General features: G+C 42.9%; 1 protein-coding gene across 7 annotated transcripts in view; it reads right to left on the reverse strand.

Annotated features, from left to right (window-relative positions):
- The window catches only part of relch (RAB11 binding and LisH domain, coiled-coil and HEAT repeat containing), a 100,033-nt gene that overhangs the window by 52,838 nt on the left and 22,834 nt on the right, over nt 1-24,361 (reverse strand). For 4 of the 7 annotated variants that reach the window (XR_014600085.1, XM_084048351.1, XM_084048350.1 and 1 more), the window contains exons 9-17: nt 23,727-23,920; nt 21,008-21,083; nt 19,137-19,232; nt 17,300-17,323; nt 5,978-6,090; nt 5,018-5,108; nt 3,658-3,729; nt 2,724-2,864; nt 812-976 (exon numbers count right to left, since the gene is read on the reverse strand). Coding sequence is in view for 6 of the 7 variants with exons in the window: in XM_084048351.1 (XP_083904477.1) it covers nt 812-976; nt 2,724-2,864; nt 3,658-3,729; nt 5,018-5,108; nt 5,978-6,090; nt 17,300-17,323; nt 19,137-19,232; nt 21,008-21,083; nt 23,727-23,920 (972 nt within the window). In the remaining variant the exon portion in view is untranslated. The remainder of the gene's footprint in view (nt 1-811; nt 977-2,723; nt 2,865-3,657; nt 3,730-5,017; nt 5,109-5,977; nt 6,091-17,299; nt 17,324-19,136; nt 19,233-21,007; nt 21,084-23,726; nt 23,921-24,361) is intronic. The other 3 variants (XM_084048354.1, XM_084048353.1, XM_084048352.1) reach the window with 1 other exon arrangement.

The following is a 24,361-nucleotide window of genomic DNA, read 5'->3' on the forward strand; positions in this document are numbered from 1 at the left end:
TCAGTTCACGAAAATATATTTTGGAATTTGCATTTCTGATAAGCAGGAAGCTATACAGGCTTCGATTATTTTTGCATTGGGACAAATTTGCGCGACTGCAGAAGACTAAACGGAACTCCTGGATGGTTTTCAGCGCTGCCGTTGCACAGACCGTATGACGGAAGCATTTGAAATGTGTGGGAAGGCAACAGTCTGGCTCGAGAGGCCCTAACCCTATGATATCCGCTAACCCGTGTTCCAACATACAATAAGGTCAAACTGAAGAGGTCCTTTGTCCATCAGACGACATTGAGGCTTAATCAGGAGTTATAGGCCAGGGGTAGGCTGAGTGGTGGACATTGCTCTTGTCTTTGCATGTCTTTATGTATGTATTTTGTATTTTGTTGTTTTCTTGTGTCATGTCAAATGTGTGTACTGTTATAAGTTGCATACATGGCTGTTTGGGTCGCAAGACAAATTTCAGTGCAAACTGACAATAAAGTATTATCGTATCGTATCCCTAACCCATAACAATTCTATCATAATAATTCTTCATAACAATTCTTTAATTAAGTAATGCAGATGTTTAACAATAATTTAACTCTTGAGAGCGTAAAATGAAACCAAATGGACCCGTAAGGGTCCATTTGGTTTCATTTTACGCTCTCAAGAGTTAAAGATCTAATAAGGGTCCATTTGGTTACCAACTCTCCAACTCTCTCATATAGGTGGGGACCACCTGGAACCCCCTCAAGGACCACTGGTTGAGAATCACTGCCATACTTCTCTCACACACACACACACACACACACACACACACACACACACTTACCATGAGCAGTTTGTCTATGCGTGCCAGCAGGGAGGGGATGAGCACGGTGTGCAGGGTTCCCAGTTCTGTGGTCCAGGCAGCGAAGGCAGGGATGAACACCTGGTGGATGGCACTGATCACCCGCTCCGATGGGTCTCCCAGAGACAGCAGCATCAGCTCGAAGCCCTGCAGGACAGCAGTGTACAGGTAGCAAACACTTAATTACAACTGATCAATTAAACCCATTAAGACCTGAGGCCCATTCTACAAATGTCTTCTAAATCCTAACAGTTTTTTTGAAAAAACTTTGTCATGTCAAGGACCTCCACAATTATATGTATTTGGCCACGGACACCCATCTCAAAAATATTTAGTTCCAGGGACCCCCAGAAGCAAAGTTTTGAGTTACAAATATTCACTTAAAAATATATACATATTCAAAGATTTGCACACATTTTCATGATTTTTCAAACATAGCAGATCTACAAGCTTGTAGATCTGCTATTTTTGAATAGCCCAAAGTATAAAATAATGATTTAAGTGGTTAAAATCTAAAATGACAGATGCTTTCTGGGTCATAATGGATTAATCGATCATGTGTGGTAGGCTAAATAATTTGCAGTCTTTGGATACATTTGACAGGTTTGTTAGAACATCTGCCGGTCTGGCAGAGGGAGGAGGGAGGAGCGACCATAGGCTTGATTAGAAGGTTTTCAGTCTGGTTCGGTGACGCGCCAACGCCGCGGACGGCTGTCATTGAACATTGATGTTGTGTGAAGCAGCGTTTTTATCGTTGTGCAGCAGATAAAACAGCATTTAGGCTGTAATGCCTCACATTCACACTTTTAGGTTGTATGCCTCACAACCTAAAAAGATCGCCGGTACATCTTTTGTTCGATCTTGTGATACAGAGGCTTGCATGAACGCACGTGAATTATTGAACCAAGCTACCAAAACAACATGTTGTCCACCTGTTTGTATTTTTCTACTGCAAGAAGTCAGTAAACTTTGTAAACGTTACTTTTGGTGTCGTCTTTCAGTCTTTTTAAGAACTTTCACTACACCTGTAAATCACCATTATTACACTGCCATTCACAACGACTGGAAAAATGTTGTCAGGCCAAGTCCTAATCTGCGGTTTGTGAAACAGTGTGTGAAAGGAGCTCCCCCCCCACACACTAGCGCTGCCGCTGTGTTTCATCAACAATTAGCACAATATGTAGAATTATTATGTTTTGGTAGCCACAGTCAGCCATGTGTCTCTTCTTATTTTTGTGCAATTTTACATTTTGGAATGAAAAAGCTGCTTCTAACCAGGGACAGGGGGTTGGGGGGGAAAAATAAATGGCTTCTGGCTAGAAACCATATGCAATGCCATGTGTCTCATGCATCTGTGACACGTAACAATGTCTTTTGTATTGTCCCTGACAATAAACAAAGACATAAATACATAACATACTAACTGCAGAGGCAGCCATGCACAGGACCCAGTCACAAACACTTAGGAGTTCAGTGCAGACAGTGCCAGGTGGAGCTGGGACGGAACCAACCAACAAATCATGCAACTCTAACACACACAAACACACACACACACACACACACACACACACACACACACACACACACACACACACACACACACACACACACACACACACACACACACACACACACACACACACACACACACACACACACACACACACACACACACACGTGTTGCGTTGTGAGCAATATCTATTTCTCAAATTCTGCAACACATGGGGGGATATTTGGTCCTCATAAAAGGCCAATACATGCTCCTTTTGACGTCATTCAGAACTTCTGAAGGAGCGCCTCCAGATGTCCTGACACTTCAAACTAGTTAATGTCCATATACTGTACACCGGACATCTTTATTTGTATTACTACAGTACAAGTAACACACACAGACCTGGGAGTACTTGTCGGGGTCGTCTATGTAGCCCATGATGATGCCCAGACTCTTGACCACCGCCTCTCTGACCATGTCAGCCTTGTCCTCCGTCAGCATCTGTTGCAACATGGACAACACCAAGCTACTGCGGATCTCCTTCTGCACAGAGAGACAGAGAGAGAGAGACGGAGAGAGAGAGAGAGACAAAACAGGGGGAGAGGGACAGAGACAGCGAGACAGGGCGAGACAAAGCATGAGAGACAGTGAGAGAAAGAGAGAGCCAGAGATATGGAGAGAAGGGGAGAGAGAGGGAGACAGTGAGAGAGAGAGAGAGAGAGAGAGAGAGAGAGAGAGAGAGAGAGAGAGAGAGAGAGAGAGAGAGAGAGAGAGAGAGAGAGAGAGAGAGACAGAGACAGAGACAGAGACAGAGAGACACACAGAGACAGAGAGAGACAGAGATTGAGAGAGAGAGAGAGAAAGACAAGGCAAGAGTGAGTGCATTATTCATTTTCAATCATTTATATGATTGATTATGTATACATCCGGTACATATTAGGACTGCACGATTCTTGCTAAAATGTGAATCACGATTTTTATCCCCAATAATTACTCACGATCCTCTCACACTATTCTTGTTAGTAGTGCTGTACTTAAAGTACAGTACACTTGGCTAATGTACTTTAAGTACACTACTAAGGTGGAGTACGGCCTATCCACATTTTGAGGCTTAAGCCTGATTACATTATTTTGTTGTATGATGGTGTTGCTCGCCGAACATAGCAGATACATAGTAACAGTAGTTGTGAGAAGGCATATATCAGCTCTCGTCTAGCATCTTTATCATAATCTTCACCAGCTACTAGGCATACTACCCATAGAATTGAGACCGTGATTCTCTTTTTCGATTACTCGTGCATTTTATATATAAAAATGTACATAGTAAAGATCATACAGGCAGGTACGGTGCTAAGGCTCCACAAGACTCTGCCACCAACAACCTCCTCTCTGGGTACTTGTGGTTGATCTGAAACAGAGAGAGACACAGAAACAGATGAACGGTCATGCATGAGAGTCAGATTTTGTTACAGGCCAATATCACAAACAAAACATGTCCCAAAGGGCTCTACAAGCAATAATAAAGCTAAAATAAAACTAGTACTTTTATGCATACACATGCGTACAAATCACACACATGATAACAATGTAGGCAATTTGAGATAAAAAAAAGGAACATTGAAAAAAAACATTGAGCTGGATTACTGTAATGTAGTGCTTGGTTCAGACTTGGTGATGTGAAATTTTGATGCGAAAAGGAGTGTTTTTAGTTTATTCTTGAATATGTTGACTGAGCTAGACTGTCGGATGTGGATATTAGGGAGATGGTTCCAGAGACGAGGGGCTTGATAGGACAAAGCTCTGCCACCTACTGTCGTTTTATTTGTGTTTGGGACGTCTAACAGCCTGGCATCGTGATCGTAGGGGTCTAACTGTAGTATAGGCAGGGAGTGACGAGGGATGACATAATATAGGGTGGTGTTGTGTACGATGTTGCAGTGGTGGAAACAGTGCTCACATGTTTTACTTGAATAAAAGTATCAACACTGCAATGTAGATATACTGTTACAAGTAAAAAGTCTGGTATTCAAAATGTGTCGACCATATGGGGTGATACAGTGCGATGAGACGCACACAGAAGGTCACACAAGGAGAAGAAGACAATAACAGCTATGGTACCATAAACACCATGCCAGTTGACCCTGTGGTAAAACCGCTATTTGTCTCCCTGGCCGCAGATTCACAGACTCCTGACCAGACACAGCTGCTGTTGCTACACCAGCTGATTTGGAGGTCAGGGACAGTAGAGGCAATGAGGCCGTTCTTTTTTGTCGTTGCGACAGCCTGTTGTAACGATGTGAGTCGCTCTTCTTTTTTTTTAAAATCTATATCTCCAAGTCGTATTTACTGTTTCTGAACGTTTGGGTGGTGTTTGTGTGAGGAGAGGAAGAGTCATAATATTTGGTTCTGTATGGTGTTACAGGAGCTGTTACAGTAACAGTGACAGTGTGGAAAAGAAAAGATCTACACAGCAGGCAGATGCCATTTTGCAAAGATTTCTTTCCGTAGTGACGTTTTGAGCACTATGGCTCAAGAGGCAAAAGGAGAAAAGGGTGAAATCAGCTGGCACTCTGGGGCAGTGTAGAGTCTGCAGATGGGATTGGGGCATCAAGACCATAGGACCTTAGGGTATATCATTTCTTGAAGGGCATAAGGCCAAATTGAAGGGCAATGGCGGCCATGGCCCTGGTGAGTACCTGTTCCCAGCACTGTGGCAGCAGCTCAGCCTCCACCCGGGTGGGACCCACATGCCTGGCAAACGCCACGCAACCCGTCAAGATCATCTGTCTGTGGGAGTGGATGGAAATACACGCGCACGCACGCACACACACACACACACACACACACACACACACACACACACACACACACACACACACACACACACACACACACACACACACACACACACACACACACACACACACACACACACACACACACTCTTATTGAGAGTGACAAAGTGCAACATCAGAGTAAACGGCACATGGATCCTAGTTAACACATGGCAGGCAAACCTAGCATCTGTCTAAACAACATGCTTAGCATGAAGTTATCAGGTAAATCGGCAACAACTAGCGACACAAGCAAGGAAATAAGCAGTGCTTATTACAGTATATTGACGTGTTCTCAGTAAGGTCCTTTATGGAATTTGTTGTGTTCATGAATTATGTGATGTGTCTTCTATGCATGGGTGACCAACGCAGTTTCCCCGTTTGGGAAGTTCTTCTCTTATCTCAGAGTGTGTCAGTTGCACTTGCATCAGCAAAGTGGCCCCTGACACTTTCTCTTTCTCACATTCCTCTTTACATCCTCGTTTGCAGGCTAAATACTGCAGTCTTTGTGTATTGTGCAGGGCACAATATTCAGAGCTAAATGAACACCGAGGCTTTTCCTGTGTGTATCTATGTGTTGTGTGTATATCATGTGTACTGTGCTAGGATGGCTGTCGCTAAAATTATGACTTTCCCTTTGGAATAAAAATCAATTTTCTCATATTGCATCAGTACTAAAACAATGATTTTAGGTGGGGATGGACATTCTTATGTTGCCTCGTGGACAGACACACGAAGGCACGCGAGTGCACACACGCACACACACACGCACACACACACGCACACACACACACACACACACACACACACACACACACACACCTCTGCTCGTCGTCTGGTCTCTTAATGAGGTTGAACAGTATGTGTAGGAGCTGGTCTCTCTCTTTAGGTTCTGGATGAAGACAGGCCGTGCAGAGGATGAGGGGAATCAACTCCTACAAGACAGACAGACAGACAGACAGACAGACAGACAGACAGACAGACACGCACAGAGAGAGAGAGACAGACATACAGACAGACAGACACACACACACACACAGAGAGAGAGACAGACAGACACAAACAGAGAGAGAGAGAGAGAGAGACAGACAGACACACACAGAGAGAGAGAGACAGACAGACAGAGAGAGTGCAACACAAAAGGCACCAGGTTGGATTAATGTGTATTAGCGCAATGTTACAGTAACAGCAAGGAGAGGATGGTGTCAGCAGAGGTCAAAGGTCAAGCCTAACCCTTCGCATCTATGGAGTAAAACGGAAGAGAGGCGGTCACAGGGGTTCTTAAAACAATAGAGGGACAAGTCCTAGAGCAGTGGTTCTCAAAGTGGGGTCCAGGGACCCTCAGGGTTCCTTGAGGGGGTTCCAAATAGACCCTTAAGGCCAATACATATATGCTCCTTCCGAAGTCTGGAAATCTTCCCCTTCGGACAGGCTTTCAGAACTATAAATTCGGAGAGTCAGGACATCTGGGGGTGCACCAGTTCTGAGAACAATTTCTGAGAGAGCCCATCAGACGTTCTGAATGACGTCAATTTGTAGTCATTTTACCTCCCTTTCCGAAGAAAAGTTCAGATGTCGGAAGGAGTATTACAGGTCTGTAACCCTGAGAGCATTCAAACGGAACCAAATGGAGCCGTGAGGGTTCATATGGCTCCTGTTTGAATGATCTCAGAGTTACCTTGAAATTTAAAGTTTGACAACCACTGTGCTAGACAAGAGCTACACGAAAGGGGGGATAAGTCCACACACAGGGGGGGCGCTAACAATCAGAACGTCGACAGAGGAGACGTGCAAGATGCTTTATGGGTATAATACCTTGTTGATGCTACTGTAGACCTCTATCAGGCTGGCTTAATCACTGTCACTTCTTAAAACATGGATCCATCAAAAAACTTTCTTTTAATTGTTTGATTCTCCCTTATGTTTTATTTCGTATCCACTTCATTTTTTTTTTACTAATGGCCTCAAGATGCCTGATGATAGTACCGTACTGTCTTAATGTTTTCCTTTCACACTGCATTTTTTGTAAACTTGAGGTACGGCCCACCACGCGGCCCTCACATCTAGAATTCGTACCGCCGAAACGACTGATATGCCCATATATGGAGATCTCTGCATCTGTCAGTCTTTGCCCCCCTGATGCCACCGGGCATGCCCCCTTTTATGCCCATATATGGAGCCGACTGATTTTTTTTGCACCTGATGCCATGACTCCATATTTGGGCATAGCTGCATTAGGAACTCCTTATATGGTTATGGCTGAGTCATGGTGACATGAGCGTGATGTCAGAGGTCACCTCCCTTAGGCCAATTATATTCTAGATTGGTTTTTTTTATGTTTGATTTATTTGTTTTTATGTAAAGCGCAGCTTTGTTTACATATGGGCTTGAAAGATATTTATTATTATTTAAAATGATTAACAAAACCCACAAGTACATGTACCGGTAGATATGGAGGAGAAACTCACACAGGCACCCATCTACATACAGTATTTAGCACACGCACACGCACACACACACACACACACACACACACACACACACACACACACACAGTCCTTATCCACCAGTTCCCCAGCAGCTAAAACCCTCTAGTCAAGAGTTCAGCTACAGTTCACAGAGAGAGAGGGAGGGGGGAGGAGGAGGTGGGAGAAGGGGGGTTCAGCAGCTCTTGATACAGGGGCCTCCACGGCCAAGCTGTGGTCAGAGCCACATTCCCCGCCCCACACACCCAAATTGGAGAGCACACATCCAGTTAAAAATATCATATATTTTTCAAACAAACCTTGGCTTTTTTTTTTCAGGGGAAGATATACTATCTCCCTGCCAAGCTCTGGCAAGAGCAGCGAAACCCCACAACGGCAGAACGGCACGGCCAGAGCGACAGACAAGACGGACAGACAGACGTGGACACAGTCTTAACCCATTAAAACCAGGAACGCATATCTGTGTAACCACTTATACCATTATTTTATACTTTGGCTATTCAAAAATAGCAGATATACAAGCTCATAGCGCGGAAGAATCGAGAGAAAAAAAATCGATTTGTGCAAATCATTGAATATATATCTTTTTTAAAGCAAACATTTTTAACACAAATTTTGGCTTCTGGGGGTCCCTGGAACAACATATTTTGAGATGGGGGTCCGCAGCCAAATACAAATCATTTTGGGGGTCCTTGACAAGAAAAAGTTTGAGAACCACTGATTATAGCAACATAGGTTTTTTCAAAGAACTGTTTAGAATTTAGAAGACATTGTAGAAGCAAAGATGTGAGTTACAAATGTTCGCTTAAAAAAGTATATCGTCGGTGTCCAGCCAGGACCAGCTAACTCCATTTTCAGTTTTTTTTTTTTTTTTTCATAAATCAAGGCTATTGAACACCCTTTAGGTCTGTGTAAAATATCAAAACATTTGAACCAATGAAAAGTACTAAAAAGCGCCTCTGACGAAAACTCCCAACTCCATTGGATCCTCAAACTGTCCGTCAAAAACAAACAACTCCCCCCTCTCCTCTACAGCGCTGCTTTTCAACAGCATGAGTAGAGCGCGTTGCGCAGTGAACGAGGAGGAGGACCACGTAAACAAGCTCCCCGTAGTCTGTTAAAACTATGCAGTGTACCTGTTTATCAAACTTAGCACTGACGCTAATGTTATGAAAACAAGTAATTATATTTCTAAAATCTATTAAGTGTTTAATGAGGAGAGCAATGTGACAAGAAGAAAGGCGTTCATAGCATTTCTGTCGCGCTATTCTACTACCTCTTTGCAGAAGTTATTGTAATATTTAAGTCCTGTTTATTATTGTAGGCCTATATGATAAGTGGCATGAAGCATCAGGGCATTAATTCACACGTTGTTGTGATGCATTGTGAGCTTGGAGATCCATTGTTAGCTTTTGAGAATTTGTACCCTTTTGAAACCTCTCCCTCAGCAGCGAGTGGAGCTACTGTTGTTTGGACACCTAACTCCACTTCAGCTTGATTTCTGCTCGTCTGAAACTGCTAACTCCACTTGCGCTGGGTAAAGTGTTGATTTACCCGCGATTTGGTTAAAGTGTTGATAATATAATGACACATGCAAGTATCTGACAATATATAAAGTCACTATACCAACTTTGATGAGGCAGTATTGCTTTGTTTTAAAAATATAAGGTTTTCTTCATTTCCTTAAAAACGTATATTTTGTTTTTGCGTTTCCTGAACAATGAGCGTTTTGGAGTTAGCAGTTTCTGGCTGGACAGCAGAGATATATATATTCAATGATTTGCAAAAAAAATCATGATATAAAACAACTATTGAAGATCAAGTTCGGTGCCGTGCCGTGCTATGAGCTTGTATATCTGCTATTTTTGAATAGCCAAAGTATAAGACAATGGTTAAAGTGGTTAAAATCTAAAATGACGGACGCTTTCCCGGTATTAATGGGTTAAAGATAGGACGTGGTGATGAGTCACTGGCTCACGGCCCTTGTTACAGTCGGTTTTGTCTTAAGCCTGTCTTCAGCCTCTGTCTTAAGCCTGTCTTAAGTCTCTGGCAATTCAAAAAATCCCTAAAAATGTAATGGCAGAGGGGGTCATAGTAAGTGGTTTCCGAGCACGCTTCAGCGCGGGCGAAATCGGTCCCCGCAGTGAAACGACACACGACCACAGCCTGTAAAAGTATCCCCAATTCAACCGTAATCTTACACGTCGCGTTCAATCATCGTCTGTCTGGGAACCTCGGGAGGAAACTCGCAGCCCTCATGTAAAAAAGGCATAGCTAGCTCCGGAGACTCGCCGCCGAGTATGCCGACCCGGGTTAAGTAAATAAATAAATATATTAGAACCAGGGAAAACACACACACACACACACACACACACACACACACACACACACACACACACACACACACACACACACACACACACACACACACACACACACATCTAAAAAGCTGCTACACTGCCCCGGTCGTCTCCCCAGATCTATTCCTAGTGCGAGTTTCTCCTAGTGTTGCTGATGTGAGGAGTTCCTTCAGAGGGCTCTCTCTCTCCTCGGGTTTGAACCTCGGAGTGGCGCTGCGTCAACATTGTGGCCAGGTGGAGTGGACAAGCTGACGCCAGGGCCGAAAGGCCCGCTCACAACGCCACACTACTAGAAGCAGAATTCCTCTGTATTTACACCATGCAGCGGTTCTTAAATAATGTATGTATTTGACCATGCACGAACCCCTCCCATCTCAAAAGGGATTTCGTACCGCCCATAAGAGAAGATTTGTGTAAAAAAAATAGCTATTTTTATGGGGGTCCGTGGTCTAATGCATACCAAACTGAGGGGTCCTTGAAATCAAAACGTTTGAGAACCACTGCCGTAATACCACCCATATTCTAACCACTAGCCACACATGCACACACACACACACTTGATCTTTTTTAGATACAATTTCTTTATGTTGACTTTTGACCAGTTTTTTGTACATTTTGTGGGTTATGCATTTCAGACTAAATAAAAGTAATTTTACTTTCACATGCTTGTATTTATTCTATTAATCTATAGCAGGGGTCTTCAACGTTTTCAGGCCAAGGACCCCATAGCTGAGAGAGAGATGAAGCAGGGACCCCCTCTATATTGTATGCAATTGTGTTTCAGATTAAACTTTTTTTGTTTACTTGGTCTACTCTTTTTCCCCCTCTACACCTATACCTCTTTGCCAAAAATAGCCGATCTACAAGCTCACAACGCCTCGCAGCGCGAGGCGTTGTGAGCTTGTGGATCTGCTATTGTTGGCTAAAGTTCTCCACAGAAAAGGGATGCTAAAAAAAGATCATATCACACAAAGATTTGGCGGACCCCCTGTAGTAACTCTGAGGACCCCCTAGGGGTCCCGGACCCCCTGTTGAAGACCCCTGATCTATAGTATAGGACGGGTTGTTGAGGTGTGCCATTTTTGGCTAAGCCATTGAGGCCTAATAGCCTCAACAATATATTGGCTCACAGCTCATTTATACTGTCGCGTGCCAAAAGTAGCTGAAACTGCAAGCTCACAACTTGTAGATCGGCTGCTTTCTATTCGTGCGCGACACTGTCATGCCAGGAAGCATAAACCAGGCTTTCAGTGTCCATGTTCAGAGGTTACATGTTGTCGTTGAATGGCTGTTTCTCTTTCATGTCCCAAGGGCTTGTTTTGGCTCAGCACAACTAGAGACACTTCAATGGGGTATTATTATGTACTCCAAAAGGACACTACCTAACAGCAGGGAAGCTTGAAGACAAACATCCCAATGTTTAGGGGGGGAAAAGAAAGCTATTTTTGCCTATAAGCTAAGTAAAACAAACTTCTAGGGTTTGGGTCATGAAGCAGGCTGTATAACCACAGTGTTCCGCTCATAATGTAGGTTCTATAATACCCTGCTTATGTATTAGACGCTCTAGAAAAACGTGATTATGCTATTATAATAATGATGCGTATAATCACATATTATGCGCATACTTATGCAGGGGTCCCTTTTTTCAAAAAGGGCGCATCGCATCACATAATATTTTCGCACGTTTCTGCATATTTCACATTTTTTGCAACTTTTAGCTTATTCCGCATATTTCATATAATATTTCACATATTTCGCAACTTCCCGCAATTTCACCGCATAAAATCACATAAAACACCCGCATATTTCATCGCAAAATCAATGATTTTTTTATGGAGGGTCTAATTTATGGTCATTCTCTCCATTTCATTCTCCTGCTTTTCCTCAGGGAGAGAGGAAAAGCCTGGTTTATCTTACAATAGTTGTGCATCTTTTTTCTTTTGTGACACGCATGCAGACATTACAATTTATTTATTTGTTGGCGAATGTTGTACATCATGTCTAGTTCTGGAAATGGCAGATCTACAAGCTCAGCTTGTGGTGTGGAAACTACTCTGCTGCAGACAGCAAGGCTGTGCAGCGGGTGGTGAAGTCTGCAGGAAATCACTGCAAGCAGCCTACTGTAGGCTACCTGACATTGATTTACACCAGCAGGAGCAGGATATAAAGCCCACTAACATCATGGACATCAAGGGCAGCAGCCACCCTGCACATGGACTGTTTGTCTTCTGGCAGGAGGCTGTGTACTCTACTGTACTATACTGTACTGTACGGTTAGGGCCACGACCGCCAGGCGTAAGAACACCATGAGCCTTGTTAACTCTGAGCCCTTGAAATTGTGATGTCAGTGGTGAAAAGTAACTAAGTACATTTTCTCAATACTGTACTTTTTTACAATACATTTTTTTACAGTACAATTGAATTCTTTACAGTAGCATTTTGAGGTACTTTAACTTTACTGGTGTATTGCAGTACTTTTACGCCACTAAATCTCAGGGTCAAATATTGTACTTTTTACTTTTGCACTACAATTATTTGAAAACTTTAGTTCCTAGTTACTTTGTAGATTTTGATTATTATTATTACAAAACATACATACACAACTTCAGCCCTATATACATTTAAGCCATTTGAAAATGGCAGATCTACAAGCTCACAATGCGTTGCACTTTAATACATTTTGATACCAATACTTTTGTACTTTTATTTAGAATTCCGACCTTTTACTTGTAACAGAGTATTTCGACACTTTTACTTAAGTAAAAAAAAATCACTGCTTGTGATCACTGCGCCTGTGAACCGCGAGAGTGACCACTGCACTTATAAATTGTGAAGTGTGAGATATGAATCAGTTGTAACGCTGCTGTAAATACGAGGTAATACATCAAATGCGTAGAAATAGTAATCTAAGATCAGAGGTAAACAAAGAACCTATCATCAGTCTAAACAGTATAATATCAAAAAATAAATAGTCTGTACATTGAAACTATACACACTATAGGATGCCAGGCTAGGAACCTGGCTAGTCTAAATAACATGCTATCTAAATTACATTTTAGCCTTTGCATAAGCCTGCAAGGTCGTCAAGGCTAGGGCAAGTGCTACGGGCTAAGGTGGAGTCTGAAGATGTGAGTCTTCAGATAACGGCAGAAGATTGTTTATTATGCCGTTAGTGGGCATGTGCGAATGCTTACATTGGCACTCAGAGTTATGTATGCTTAGAATTTGATTTAGTGTATATGTTGTATTTTATCGTTCATGACCGGGACCTGAGTAACTCATTTTGTTCCTACTTATTGGTATGAAATTACAATAAACCTCCCTTGAACCTTGAGCTTGTAGAGCTGCTATTTCTGGTGAAAGGAACCAGCATGCAACTTATATAAATCAGGCTTTAGCCTCAAGTCATCTCAGTTTCAGTCACACTTCAGACTGAGTCATTTCATTAAGTACCAACAGTAGAGGATTCCTGGAATCCATAATCTGATCCACTGATAGCAGCCTGGATAAACATATGGTATTTGTCCAGTGTGTTATCGGTTGGCATGTCACCGTTACACGGGAAAAGGGAAGTGGATCGTGGATGGTCATATTTACTCTAGGAAGAAACCATCACTCTATAGGCTTTTTGAAAAGGTCCGTTGGCCATCATTGGCCGTGAGGAGGGAACTGCACCGTTTTGATCTACAAAGTCTTGCTTAAGTGATTGCCTGATTATCTTAACGGCTTGTTAACATTTATAGTTTGTTTCAGCATACGCGCATACAAGATTACTTGGGTTTTAAACGTCCCCACTGTTAAATCTGATCTGGGTGAGATCGCCTTTCTTTACTATGCCCCAAACATGTGGTACTGTCTAAAATCTGTTTTAGAATTTGAGAATTAAATGTCACTCGATCGCTTTAAACTGCTTGTCAATAATACCTTGAAATCTGTCTGCACTTGTGCAATCTGTAATGTTTGTGTTATATGTTTGCCTGTAATCAGGGCGCCCTAGGTGGGGGAAAAAATACTACTTCTACACGCTGTGTATTAAACACAATAAAAGGATGCTACTTCTAATGAAACCTGTACAAATTGTGTATTAAATGCTACACAATACAATTAAATGCTACTTCTAATTAATCCGGTACACTGTATAAAATACATCACATATAAATACAAAACAATACAATTACAGCTACCAGAGGTATCGCCAAAAAGAGTACTAAAATGGAGGTTACACAGTAGGACTTAACAAACTTGTCTCTACCACCACGCTCTGACTGCTCTGGTCAGAGCGTTAAACCATGACGTGGAGGGTCGCACTCAGAAATAAAACTTTGACTTTTATTTCTGGGGACCCAACACGTTATGATTTATTAAACAGTAACTTTAAATGCAATCAAATTATCTCTATCTTTCTAAGGAATTCCCTACACACACAAACAAAAGCAAAGCTCTTGGAAATGCACCCATCTCCTAGGTGCCGCACACACGACTGCACATGTTCTGTATAAAACAACTTGCTTCACTGAACAAAAAACAATAACACTAAAACAAAAGGCTAATTTGCACACTACCACATAAAACAGAAAACGTGGGACGTGTTCCCAAAGATGTTAAGCAACAGTAGGCTAGGAAAACAGACCCATCTATCTATTATGAATACACTTCTCGCCAAGAAACAGAACAGAATGTTAAATAGGGATAATATACTGATAGTATACTGTCTATTATCTAATGATTAGCAGGCTGTTGAGAGCCAGGTGGCAAGCAGACATTTAGTGCTTTTACTGGGCTGTTGGTCTTTCAAGTCAAACTGCCTTTGTTCTCAAGGTTGTGTCACATTCACAAAGCTGGAGTTGAACTTGGTTGCCTGCCAGAGTTGTGCACAGGAAATAGCCGATCTACAAGCTCACAACAGGCCACAGCGTGGCCCCGTTGTGAGCTTGTAGATTGGCTAATTTTGGTGCGCAAAAAAAAAATCCTTAAGGTGTGTCTCCAAGCCAAGGTTTGGCTGTCCAGTCTGTGTGCGTGTGCGTGTGTGTGTGTGTGTGTGTGTGTGTGTGTGTGTGTGTGTGTGTGTGTGTGTGTGTGTGTGTGTGTGTGTATGTGCACGTGCACTGCCCGCATGGCTGATGACTGTAACGGACACAGTACAAAGTCCTCGTCACTCAACAGGATCGCCGGTAACTCACTATTCTTTCTTTTCTTTCTTCTTTTTTTTACACCTCAGTTTGTTTTTCCTAGATTTTGGACGCGGGCCAAGACTTCCATAACTGTCAGTCGATCATTCAAAAGACGTCGCCATGGCGATATGCAAAGCAGAGCCGCGCCGCACTACAACCCCCCCTCCCCACCCCACACACACACACACACACCTTTCTCCGTCTTTGCGTGCATAATTCTAGGTTTAGGTGCCTTTGCACGTACTCACACTCACATGACTATAAGCACCTGTGCAGGTGTGTCTGGAGGCTATAGTTTGAGGGGAAGTGACAGTGGATTTCTACCAGTGGTGTGAAAGAAGTACTCACATGTTTTAATTAAAAGTAAAAGACAAGTACTGTAGCAATGCCACGATATAAAAGATACCCTGTTTTTGTACTCAAAATGTTACTTTAAGTTATTGTGATATCACGACAACAACAATATTGTTACCACACGCACGCACACGCACACGCACGCACGCACGCACGCACGCACGCACGCACACACACACACACACACACACACACACACACACACACACACACACACACACACACACACACACACACACACACACACACACACACACACACACACACACACACACACACACACACACACACACACACACACACACACACACACACACACACACACACACAGCCAAGGAGAAGAGGGGTTGATTAACATTTAGTAAGGTTATTGGGAATCACATAACATTGGTGTTCCATAACAAAGGTTTATCTGGAAAGGTCCTTAAAACCTTTGAGTGATTACTTTGTGAAATTAACTTGAATTCATTTAAACTGCTGTTTGTGTTATTGTGAGTGCATTCCACACATAACGCAAATATTATAGTGCAACAATCAAGCAATATTTATTTATTTAAAAAAATGTCCACCGCTAATAAACTCAGGTAAATCACGGATGCATTTTCGTGTCGTTTATTCCAGTGGTTCTCAAAGTGGGGTTTCGGGACCCCCAGGGGTCCTTTTGAGGGGGTTCCAGGGGGCCCCCATAATAATACAGCATCACAATCAGTTTAACCACTTTAACCCCTATGTACATCAGTGATTTGAAAATAGCTGATCTACAAGCCCACCATGCGTTGCGATGTTTGAGAAGCACTGGTTTATTCATCACACTCCCTGTGTGTAAAGACCTTTAGACCGATCACTGCACTGGACTCATCTTCAATTAAACTCACTCAACCAATTAGATACAAATGATAGGAAAGACAGCCAATGAGAGGAGGAGCAGAACAGAATGGAGAAGCTACCATATAAGGACAGGACAGGGTGAGAGAACGCACAGGTTGAGATTAACCCACTCACCCGCTATGAGCTTGTAGATCTGCTATTTTTTGGAAAAATCGTGAAAATATGTGCAAATCAAGCGAACATTTGTAAAATATTTAGTTCCAGGTTCCTCCAAAAGCAAAGATTTGAGTTAGAAATGATCTTTCTAAAATAGCAGATCTACAAGCTCATAGCGTTCACGGATTGAATGGGTTAAAATAAACCACACTGCACAGTACAGGCTCCTGCATACTGCAGGCCTTGACTGTGCATGTGTGTAATTTCACAGTTTCTGAAATACTACGATGTAAAATTATCGCCATCGGGCAGCCTTTTAGTGTTTTTTTTTCTCGTATATTAATGCCCCACTTCGTCTTACAAGAATGGCGTGCAAAAAGTAGCCAAAAAAACAGCCCATGTACAAGCTCACAACGCATCGCGATGCGACGTCTTGTCAGCTTGTAGATCGGCTATTTTCCACTATTTTGGAAACTGTTTTGGGAAGTGACAGTGGTTATAGTCTGCTGTGGGTATTATACACATTTAACCACTATTAACAAGAGATTGTGAGTAAATAATGACTACATTGGATCCATTGCAACAGAGGATCAATTTTTTTCCCTTCCATTTCCTGAAAAGTAACTGTAAAGTTTGCACCCACAATATAATATAAATATAAATATAATGTAATATATAATATGATATAATAACAGTCATAACCAGTAGTAGGAGAGGGGGGGGCCTGTGTGTTTTGTGGGTTAGGGTGAACAGAACACATGCAGATGAGAGAGAGCGTGAGAGACTCACCTGACACAGGTGTGCAACCATTCTCTAACGGAGCAGAGAGGCATGCACCAGAGCCACACAATGAGACAGACAGGAGAAAAAACAAAAACAACAAGACAGGGTCTAATGACGGCGTGGCATCCAGTGTCCTAAGTTCTTAAAAGTCATACGGATGACAGCAAACACAACGAGGAACACACTTTGGAGCATCTCTGATCAAATGCAAGCCTCTGTCTGTATTGATTTAAGCTGGGAATTAACTGAAAATATGGGTCCGTTTGGTTCCATTTGTACACTGAAAAATAACTATAACGACTTTACGGTGCCGATTGGAATCCCAGAGTTAAAGATTGTTATCAAAATGGGGGGGGTCTGATGAATATCAAACTGGGGGGACCCCCCAGTTTGATATTCATCAGACCCCCCCCATTTTGATTAAGAATTAAAAGGGTGTCCTAGACGGCTGACCCCTGTGGTGCCACGCCGTGAAAACCCAGTGAGAGCGTCAGGACAGAAAGAAAAGTGAAAAGAGTGGAACACAATAAACAGGAGAAGAGGGGGAGGAGGAGGAGAGATGACTGGCGAAGAAAAACAAACAAAGAAAACAAGGGGCTGTCGAAAAGACTATAGATACACGCGTCCCATGTCTGTACAACACTGGTCTGGTGACATGGCATTAGCAGCAGAAAGTATTAATAAAATCATAAGAAGAGTAATTAAGGCCAATACGTGCTCCTTCCAACGTCGGAAAATCTTCCGATTTGGGACAGGCTTTCTGAGCTATAGTTCATCTGGGGGCGCATGAGTTCAGAGAAAAAAAGTTCTTCTGAGACCGGCCATCAGAAGTTCTGAATTAGTGATGGGTCGTTCATGATCATGAACTCGTTCAAAAGAACTAGTTCATTGGCGTGAAACAGGAACGAACTAGTTCACTTCCTGAAACGTTACGTTCACGCTTTCAATCATGCCCCCCCGTCCCCTCCCCCCCCGTACACAGGACGGGAGGGCGGGCTGTTCCTACGACAGACAGACAGACATCGGTGCGGTTGAGTTGTCTTTCACTGGACAATAGCGCTATACTGAACAAATCATTTGAACAGATCATTGCCGGTAACAAAATTCGTTCGTTCACTGAAATGTGAAACGTTTTTTCCCCCCCAACACTATTCTGAATGACGTCAATGTGTGGTTATGTCCAGGGTTGCCAGATCTGCTTATTACAATTTCCCCCGCAAGATTTTATTTGAAAATAGCCGATCTACAAGCTCACAACGCGTCGCATCGCGACGCGTTGTGAGCTTGTAGATCGATCGGCTATTTTCAAATACTGTAGCTGATGTATGTGTTAAAGTACTCGTGTGGCCAATAGTCACTTCTTTTGGGCCGGTTTCCCTAGACCTGGCTGCTTGTTTCTCTCACAGAATCTGGCAACACTGGTTTTATGTCACCTCCCTTTCCCAAGAAAAGTTTGGACGTCGGACGGGGACATGTATTGGGATTTATTATTATTACTATACAAGCTCTTACAAAAGTGGGAGGCTGTTGATCACAGACACAGACCAATATAGAAACTGAACACAAATGACCTGACAATGACTTGATTTGGATGGGAAATAGGTAAGTGCCAACGCTTAGCGTGTGCATCTATAATGACAGAAGCAAGAAGAAGCTTGTGATGATGATGATGAGGATGATGATGGGACAGGGTGAGGAGAGAGGAGGAGAGATGGCAGAGAGGAGGAGGGTTAGGGTGGGTGGGTTTACCTCTTGCTTTGTCGAGGAGGACATTGGGAGAGGAGAGGAGAGGAGAGGAAGAGGAAGAGGAAGAGGAAGAGGAAGAGGAAGAGGATGGGTTTACCTCTCGTTTGGCGAGGAGGACGTTGGGGACGATGTGAGGGAGACAGCGTCCCAGCATCAACATGACACTCTCCTCGCTGTCCGCTATACGCGACACCTGGAGGAGAGATTACACACATCGTTACAGGAAACCTTGCATGTCCAAAAACTGTTAAGAAAAAAAGAGCCTGTGTTTCCAAAGTAGTCACAAGCTCTTGTTAATACTTTTTTATTGGTTCTTCAATATTTATAAAACGTACACACATACTTAAAGGAGGAGTTCACCCGAAAAATGACTTATTTTCTATCAATTTCACACCCCATGAAGCCTTGAATTCATGGATTTATTTTTGTTTTTGTGGCATTCCTAAGCCAATAATTTGATGACCGGGGGTGTATCCGGTAGCAGACATAAATAATCTACTTTGTGTCTCCTACCGGATACATTAGCCGGTAGGAGACGGGAATCAAATGGAAAATAAGTCATTTTTTGGGTGAACTACCCCTTTAACCACGTTCACGGTTCACAGATTTTTCAAAAAGAACAAATTTACATATCTACAAGCTCACAATTTTATAGTCATTGGTCTGACCCGGACGGGGGTCAAACCCCGACCTCCCAGTCTCAGGGCGGACACCCTAACCACAAGGCCACTGAGCTGGTATATAAAAGCAATACCACACATTTAAAGGAGCAGAAAGTGTACATCACATGGCGTAAACAGTTATGCAGTGGTGTGTATGTTTATTATGTGCGTTCACACGTCTCAGTTTTCCCAACGTGTATATCTTCTCTCTCGGAGGGAAACCTCACATGTCCAAAACTTAATTCAAATTCAAAAATAAATAATATGATCAAGTTGGGCAGGGGTCTTCAACGTTTTCAGGCCAAGGACCCCCCAGCTGAGAGAGAGATGAAGCAGGTACCCCCTCTATATTGTATAAAATTGTGTTTCAGATTATACTTTTTTTGTTTACTTGATCTGCTCTTTTTTCCCTTTACACCTCTATGTACAAGCACCTCTATGTACAAGCTCACAAAGCCTCACGCTGCGAGGCGTTGTGAGCTTGTAGATCGGCTATTTTTGGCTTAAGTTCTCCTCAGAAAAGGGATGCTAGGGTTCAAGTGGTTAAAGGACAACTTTGTTTTTTCTCAACCAAGGTTTATATTTTAGCTTGTAATTAAAGTAAATAAAAGATGAGTGTTGTTTTTTATTTATTTACTGCTTTCTATAATTTTAGCAATTTTAGCGATATTTTTTACAGTGGGCGGGGCATTCTGTCCGGTGGCTAAATATGTCTTTTACACAATCCCATGTGTCCCATGGTCTTTGATAGCCAGATGTGAGTTATTGGGGGCTTGAAGAAGCTACTGTAATTAATAATAAAGAAAACGCAGAGTTATTGTGTAAAGAAATACATATTTAGCCAACGGACAGAATGCCCCCGCCCACTGTAGAAAGAAAATCGCGAAAATTGCAAAAACTATAGAAAGCAGTAAATGGAAAAAAAAAAACCACTGATCTTTTATTTACTTTAATTACAAGCTAAAATATAAACCATGGTTGTGAAAAAACAAAGTTGTCCTTTAAGGTAAAAAGAAAAATGCTCTCACACAAAGATTTGGCGGACCCCCTGTAGTAACTCTGAGGACCCCCGGCCTAGGGGTCCCGGACCCCCTGTTGAAGACCCCTGAAGTAGGGCATTCATTTACGATTTAAAATAGGAGATAAGAGGTTTCTGCAACGATGTGAGTGAGTGTGAGTGTGAGTGTGAGTGTGTGTGTGTGTGTGTGTGTGTGTGTGTGTGTGTGTGTGTGAGTGTGTGTGTGTGTGTGTGTGTGTGTGTGTGTGTGTGTGTGTGTGTGTGTGTGTGTGTGTGTGTGTCACTGACCTCAGCTCCCAGCCGGCTGTCAGAGGACATTCTGCAGAAGGACAGCAGAGCCTGTTGGAAGGCCGGGGACAGCTTCCTGGTCACACCACAAAACAACAACAGGGTCACACAACCAGTCACGACACCGTCTGTCTGTCACTAACTCCTTTTCACACAGCAAGGGCTGGGATCCTTTATATTGGGATTTTAACGGTCCCATTCCTTAACGGTTCCCTTTAAAGATTCCTATATTTAAATATATTTGATAAACACAAATTCAAATCACACATACAGTATCGCATACAATTTATCCAGGGACCCTCTCGGTTACTTGAAGGGCTTCCAAACGGACCGTTATAGGTCTGTAACTCTAAGAGTTACGGGTCCATTTGGTTCCATTACTTTGTACACTCTCAAGAGTTATGGTGGTCATTGAAATAAATAGAAAAAGGTTTGAGAACCTCTGGTATTGTAATTGTAGAGCAGACGTGAAGTCCACCTACAGTATCAGCATGAGAAAAAAAACGGTTCCAGAAACGGCTTCAAATGTGATCGAATCGATTCCGGTTCCTCAAGGTTGGATTCGGTTCCTCCGGCTCCCGATCTCAACCCTTCCTGCAAGTGTGATTTTTCTCCACATGGTTCTACTGCTTAATTTACGTTGTAATAACTTCATTTATGCTTAATTTATGCAATCCCTGGCCACGGTCTTTCCAATTCATGCTTAATTTATGCAATCCCTGGCCCGGTCTTACCAAAGAGTGCCCATGACTACCTCCTTGGCACTCATTGGGGGCAAGTCCCTGTGACATACTAGCATCATGTCCAGGGGAAGTACTAACTAGTACACCATGTGACCTGTCCAGGGGCTGTGCTTGTGCATCATGTGACATACTAGTGTCATAGCCAGGGGAAGTACTAGTAGTACATCATGTGACATACTAACGTCATGTCAAAGATGGTTAATTTATGAAGACACACCATCCAAATTGGAGCCACTAGAGGCGACATGGTACACAAATCCTGCAAATGGTCCCCTAAGTGGGCGCCCCTGTCTGGTGGCAAATCCCGCCTCTTGCAAGAGGCGGGATCGTCCTATGTTTACTGGTGCTGGATCCCGCAAGAGTGTGCTGCAGAGAAAGGTCGATAATAAAGTAGATTTTCTCCCGATTGGTCTCTCTGTGAAAAAAGCCATTTTAGCGTCAAAATGTTCGGAATATTGTGTGGCTTGTGGTGATTGGGTCCAATATTTAGTTCAATGGCCATGGAGCTAAAGAATGGTTCAGAAGCTGTGTTCACGTTCAACTCTTCCATTGGAATTAATAGACTCAGGTGGGGTTGGCGAAAGGGCCTACTTTGTGTGGAGTTTGCATGTTCTCCCCGTGTCTCTCAGGGTAGTTAATAACCTCACAAAAACATGTAGTAATCCTGGTCGCTATACCGCCTCCCCCATGACAGCCGGGCGCCTGATGGAGGAGAAAGGAACTGGTTGGAATAACGCGTTCCTTCCACGCGCTACGTCCAACCAGGGAAACTCTCCCCTGTCAGGTGACAAGAAGGTCGGTTGGCTCTCATGCATTGAAGGAGGCATGAGCTCGACCCTGGCCTCCCTAGGCTGGTGAGGGGAGTGTAGCGCCCAGGATCACTTAGAAAATTGCCACCGGTTGAAAAATAAGGGTTACAAAATCGCGGGATAAAAAATAAAAAAAGGAATTAATAGACTCTAACCTACTTCACGTCTCCTAAAAAGGCGTCCGCCCACTTCACACAGATACGGGAAGTAAACCGGAGATGGCATGTCTTGCTATTTCCGTCTTGGCTAGTAGTACATCATGTGACATTCTAACATCATGTCCAGGGGGTGTACTTGTGCATCATGTGACATACTAGCATCATGACCAGGGAGTGTAGCTGTACATCAAGCTAACTCAGGAGGCTGCTTTGGGGTTGTGCATCACCTTGGGGTTATGCATCACCCTGCCGTGGTTTATTGTCAATAAGTTAACATGCATACCACATATAGGCTCTAATGCAGCCTGACAGTGAGTCGCAGGTTCAATTCCCGACCTTTGCTGCGTGTCACTCCTCGTCTCTCTCCAAATACAGGCAGAAAAGCCCCCAAAAACATCTTAAAGAATAATAGACTGCCTTGCTGTTCATTATGCCTCACATGTCATAGAACTGATGAATCCTGTGAGAATCTAGAGCAGGACCACTAAAATGTAAACACAGTTCTCCAGGGCTCAAGAATTTTAAAAGGCAACTGACTCCATCTAGTGGTGATTCACAGGAATGACAGGCACTTTTATGCAGCGATATGTGATGTATAGTGTCTGTGCTCTCCATTTAAAGCTCCCCACAGTGTTTATGTCATTAAATAGTTTTAAGCTCAAACCAGAGCATGCCATAAGCTCAGAGCTCAAGCACCAGGTGGTTCTTAAACTGTTTCAATTTAATCACCGCCAAGTTTTGTATGCATTAGTCAGTCCAGATCCCAATAACTCTGAGAGTGTACAAATGGAACCAAATTAACCCGCAAGTTGATTGAAAGTCAGAAAAACTAATACTCAAGTTAAAGTACAGATGCAATAAAAATAAAAATAAACTGTACTTTGTTACTGTCCACCACTGTACAGTACTCAAGTAACTGTCCACCACTGTTGAAAAGAAACAAAGAAACACATGCATTCATCTGGTATGAATCCATTTAGGCCCGGGGTGGTTCCTGAAGTGCACTCACCTGTTGGGTTGATCAAACTTGACAGGAGGCCTGCTCTTCAGCTTGCCGTGGGACTGGGACTGGGACTGGGACTGGGACTGGGACTGGGACTGGGACTGGGGGTGTGTGGTGTTCTGGCTGAAGGGGGGTTCTGAGTTGTTCTCAGGTTCCGACACCCCCCGTATGTCCAGGTACTGGCCGTTGTCTGTCGGGGGCTGCCGTTTGAAAGGGTCAAAAGACACATACATGTCAAAGGAGAAATTATAAGATATTGTCGCTGTCCGGCAGAAACCTCTTATCTCCATATTTTAACTTTTTTGTGTTTTTCCATAAATTAACGCCCTACTTGATCACACCACAGCATCACACAATAGCATCAAAAACATCTGTTACTTTTTCTATTTTTGAATTTGAATCCTGAAAAGCAACAGTTTTGGACGTATGAGGTTGAGGACAATATAAAAAAGGATCACAACATACTGCACCACCATTAATTAGTTGGAAATGCATTATAAACTTCACCAGAGACAAATATGCTGAACTAGTTGATACTTTTTTCATTTTATTGGACACTGGTTATAAAATATGGAAGATTCAATTCAAAAGGAATTTCTGAAATGACAGCTCTGAAAGTAGCAAAGTGCTTGAGACAAAGG

Source organism: Gymnoscopelus microlampas, assembly GCF_963454915.1.
Source record: "Gymnoscopelus microlampas genome assembly, chromosome: 22".
In the NCBI taxonomy this organism is placed as follows: domain Eukaryota; kingdom Metazoa; phylum Chordata; class Actinopteri; order Myctophiformes; family Myctophidae; genus Gymnoscopelus; species Gymnoscopelus microlampas.